Raw genomic sequence first — 5,132 nt, forward strand, 5'->3', positions numbered from 1 at the left:
CTCTCTCTTTCTCTCTCCCCCTCTCTTTCTCCCTCTGTCCCCCTTTTCTCTCCCCCCTACCACCGCGCTCTCTCTCTCTCTCTGTAGGTATTTATGCATATATATATAACATAATATAGAGTCTGTGTGTATGTGTTTATGCATATATAACATAGACGTAAATGTATCGGTTTTTATACCATGAATGAGCTCCCCTGTTATGACTGATGTGTGGAGAGAGGTTATGAATTAATAGCTGGGCCAGAAATAGCCTGTTTATTGTGTCTGATAACACGGGAAAGTGGTGTCGGGAACATTTGCTTGCTGGGGTACTCGGGAATACTTGTTGACACCTTTCAGTTTTTGTAAGTAGAGTTTTATGGCATTTGCAACACAGGTATGTCAGATAAGTGACGAAGATCAGAGGTGTTAAAGAGAGTAGTCGAAGCAGACTTTGTGCTGTTGAGGCTAGAAAGGTGAACAGAGTAAGCCTGATTCCTCGTTTGGACTTCTCTGTTGACATTCAGCTCTTGGCGCTCATTTGACCTTATGCAGTTGCGAGCGCCGTAAAACCTTGCTAAAACAGCATCACAAGAGAATAACATGTAAACAAATTTTGTTCATTTTGATTTTAATGTGAAAATATTCACTACTGTGTGTGATGTAATAGAGAGGCTCTTCGCTGTCACACAAAGATTCCAACTTAGGGTAAACATTTTATTGATATACATTGCCTATGAAATAAAAAGTCCTAGAAAAAATTCAAAGAAAGCTATCACATTTTTTTCACCAGCGTTTGTATGTAGTGTAGCAGTTTGGCACTTTACAGTGGCAAGCAGAGGAACCAAGTGGGAGGTGGGGGGGGGGGGATCTCTATGGAGTGTATCGAGTCTCTGCTGGGGTGTTGTGTCCCTGTCAGTCCAGGTTGGCCCTCACAGACAGGGCTGAGGTCGGCCTCCTAAATGATCTAAATTGTGTCAATGGAGGCGCAAGACACCTAAATTAAATTTAATCTTTAAAAAAAATTGTTTTTTCGAAAAACACATTATGTTTATGTTGTCGTGTTTCACGGACATTAACTTTAATTTTTTTTTTTTTTTGGTGTTTCTCTCTTTTTTCTCATCACATTGTGTTTATGTAGTCGTGTTTCAGGAAAATTCATTTTAATCTTTTTTTTTTCTTTTTTTTACATCACGTAGGCCTGATGTTTTACGTTGTCGTGTTTCAGGGATGTTAACTTTAATCTGTGGGTGGTTGGCGGGTGCTCTGGTGTGATTTGCTCCTTCTTTCCTATCAAACATCTATCGTCCTTATCTCTCCTCTTTCTTTTTTGTGTTTGTTACTCTCTTGTAACGCATCTATTCTTGGACACTTTTACGACGTTATTGTTTTTGCAGGTGCCGTAAAACTCTTACTAAAACTAACTTTAAAACCTTTTCTTTTTTCACCTCACATTTCGGTTACGTTGTCACGTTTCACGGATATTAACTTTAATCCTTTTTGAAAAACTTCACATCACGTTATGTTTACGTTGTCTTGTTACAGGGCCAGGAATTGACGTGCCAGCACCAGATATGGGCACGGGGGAGAGAGAGATGAGCTGGATCGCAGACACCTACGCCAACTCTCTGGGTAAGCAGACATGTTTTGGGTTTTGTTTGTTTTGTTTTTTTCCTGGGAGGAAGATTTGTTTGTTTACATGGGAGGAAGATTTGTTTGTTTACATGGGAGGGAGGTATGATTTGTGTATACACATGCGCTATATTTTAGTCCTTGATGATGAAAGGAAAGTTTGGATTGCATCATTTGCTGCGATGAGTAATTTTTAAGTTCTCTTAAATTAGTTACAGCAACTGTTTGTATATTTTTGTAGACTCTGGACGACTGACCGTATAATCAAGGTTAGAGACGGGGAAATTTTTTGTTTGTAAATGCACTGGGAGTTGGGCCAGCTATTATGATTGTTTTATCGATTTCTAATTTCTTTTTTAATTTTACATTTACATCAACGAAGTTTTTAAATTTCTTGTCCAGCGTGTTGTAAGACAGTATGCTTTTTATCGTGGAGAAGTAAAGGATAACCTTGTGAAAATGGGGGAAAATTTGGCTTCTAGCATTAGCCTTCACACATAAGAAATAATAGTAATGTAAAGCAGGTTAGATTCCTCACTGATGCACACAGAAGGTGGTGAGTTCGGTGCTCATTTGGGAAAGTTATTTTATCTTCGTGTATCTCCGTCTGTTTGCTGGGGATGTTGTATCCCGATCAGCCGCTGGGTGGTCCTGACAGGCAGGTTCGTAACAGCTGGCCTAATTTTAGTTTTAGTAAGAGTTTTACGGCACTTGCAACACAATAAAGTCACATAAGTGTAGAAGATTAGAGGTGTTTCAAGAGAGTAACGAACATTAAAAAGAAAGAGGAGAGATCAGGACGATAGATATTTCACTATTGTTTGATAGGAAAGAAGGAGCAAACCACACCAGAGCAACCGCCAACCACCCACCTCGCCTACTGAAGGACCTAAATTGTGTTGATGGGGGTGTAAAACATTTCCTCTCATTCATTATTTACCAATGAAGTTTATGGAAATTGCTTGAAAAACTATGTGGTTGTTAATGTTCCACTCAAGTGTACTTTGGCACAGAGGTATGTCGTCATTCCCTCCAGCCACGTGGGGAGCCCGCAGTGCATCATAGTTGAATAATGTGGCAATGGCTTCGCTGTGCTTCCATCAATAAAATGCAAATTAATTAGTGGTACCATACCGTTAAACTTCCCCGTTGACTTAGTGGGATCAGTGTGGACCTGACAGAAGACACGAGGCTTAAATATCCTGTCATGTGACAGCTGCAGCCCTTGACGTCTCGGGTTTCAGCCACAGTCAGTGGACATTTTCACAGCTGGGGGTTTTTTTTAATGCATAAATTTTAAACTGTCCGTCTTTGCAGATTCAGCAGTTCTTTCTCTGGAAGAGGCATGCTGGCCAGAGAGATAAGGTTCTGTGTTTTACATACAGAATTCAGAATTGATTTGAAAAAAAAAAATGTTTTTTTAATTCCAGTAGATTTGTGTCTTCACATTACTATTTGGAACTTTGTATTTCAAGCGAATCAATAAAATAAGAAAAATGAAAAAATCTTTCTATGAGATTTATGGTGCCATCACATTACATGTATGAACTTCTGCTGTATTTCACATTCAGAATTGTGGAAAAATTTTTTTTTTTTTTCAGAAGGTTGTGTTGTCATTTAACTGAGAAAAACTGTACCGGGTAATACGCTTACTTTGTTTTTTTATAAGGGGAGGGGGGGTAATTGTTTGACGCAAGCAACTTCAGATAAGCCTCAGCTGCCAGATAATGTGGACAAGAACAGTGTGGGAGACATACCTTCTGTCTATTTCTTGTTACTCTCTTCTCCAAGTGCACTAGTCTTTTAAAAAAAGACTTTTTTCTTGTGAAAATGTAGGTTGCTTTTTGGGGTTAATCTAAAACAGCTGAGGACGTGCCGTTGACTCGGTTGGTGTTACGCAAAAGTGCCAGGAGTTTGAATTCCCGACAGGGCATTGGTGAAATATTGGTGGTTTGAGGTTTTAAGTCTTGCCATCCTTTGGCTTGTCCTTTGTGGAGACTTGACCTTACTGCTCTGAAAGACACCTGAAGCTCACATCACATGAGACTCTTTACCAATCTGAGCTTTGGTCACACTATAATCATATGACTCCCTCAGACATTTTGCTACCTTAGAATTACAAAGTTCCTATCTGCTCAATACTAGCTTTTTGAGAAATTTGAAGTAAAAACTTTAAAGTTTCACATGATCAAGCTTTTTCCAAATGAAGTTCTTTGAATATCTTGATAAGGACTCAGAACAATCTTACGATTTTGATGGAGCAGTTAGAACATTTTATTTCTTACCTCATGGTCTTACTAACTCAAGGCCAAAAATGTGAGATATTTATAGAAAACTTTGTCATTCTGAGGTAGCAATTTGTACAGAAACTGACTCAAGCAACTTTCTTGTTAAGACAGTTTGCTCTCTTGGTCTGCTTTGCTTGGAATACAGGTGGTTGAAGACGCCACCGAAACATCTTATTTCTTTTCTTTTCCTTTATTGTTCCTGTTTCTGTTTTGTCCATCTTTTTCCCAGCACAAAATTGCAAGATATTTTTTCCGTCGTTGGTCCCAGCAAAATTTTGAATTTTATTAAGGCCATTGGCCTTTATAGCAAATTGTAAAGTAAAACTGTACTATTTCAAACTTTTATGTTAACTAGAAAAATTGTTTTAGATTGAAAATATATGTATATTTACACTGATTTTTTAACATTTTAAGATTTAACTACTGACCCGAGCCAGCCGTACAGCGAACTGTTGTGAACAAGACCAACTTGTGTTTCGCGCGCTCATATGACCGTACGCAGTTGCGAGCGCCGTAAAACCCTATACTACTAACTAACTAACAAAATGTCCGTGATGGTGTTGATGTGGTACTCTTTGATCTGTACGAACAATACTCCTTACGCTCTTCCTTTAGGTGGTTGGTGGGTGCTCTTGTGTGGTTTGCTTTTTTTTTCCTATCAAACATCTTTCGTCCTTATCTCTCCTCCTTTTTTTGTGTCAGTTTCTCTCCTTGTGACACCTCTAATCTTCGGCACTTCTATGACCTTATTGTGTTGCAAGTGCCGTAAAATACTGACTAAAACTAAACTAAGCTCTTCCTTTAATAATGAAATCTGTGGATCAGAGAAGTACAAAAATTGTGATTTACATACGTACATGGAATGAAATATTCACAGGTCACGGAGACATCAACGCTCGTGCGTGTGTGACCGGCAAGCCTATCCCTCAGGGAGGTATTCACGGCAGAATATCAGCCACCGGCAGGGTGAGATGTGTTCACATTTTTCTGTAATAGATTTGTCTTTGTGAAATGATAATGTATGGGTTGTTTGAGGTGTGGTTTTGCTCTCATACTTCTTTTCTTTGTAATTATTTTTCAGTCAGTTCCCGGCAAAATGTGTGTTATGTTGACTGGTTGTTAAGTGCAGCGCTTAAACAATGTGAGGGGGGCTCTCGTGGCCTAGAGGTTAAGGTGTTGGCCTCTCATTCAAAGGTCCCGGGTTCGATTCCGGGTAGCGACCAAAAAATTTTC

General features: G+C 39.1%; 1 protein-coding gene across 1 annotated transcript in view; it reads left to right on the forward strand.

Moving 5' to 3' along the window:
• Positions 1-5,132, forward strand: part of LOC101858953 (glutamate dehydrogenase, mitochondrial) — a gene marked incomplete in the record, with an annotated part of 20,415 nt that overhangs the window by 4,009 nt on the left and 11,274 nt on the right. The window contains 2 exon segments of the mRNA XM_013085387.2: positions 1,525-1,611; positions 4,777-4,865. Coding sequence (XP_012940841.1) covers positions 1,525-1,611; positions 4,777-4,865 — 176 coding nt within the window.

This window comes from Aplysia californica, unplaced genomic scaffold (assembly GCF_000002075.1).
Source record: "Aplysia californica isolate F4 #8 unplaced genomic scaffold, AplCal3.0 scaffold00370, whole genome shotgun sequence".
NCBI lineage: Eukaryota > Metazoa > Mollusca > Gastropoda > Aplysiida > Aplysiidae > Aplysia > Aplysia californica.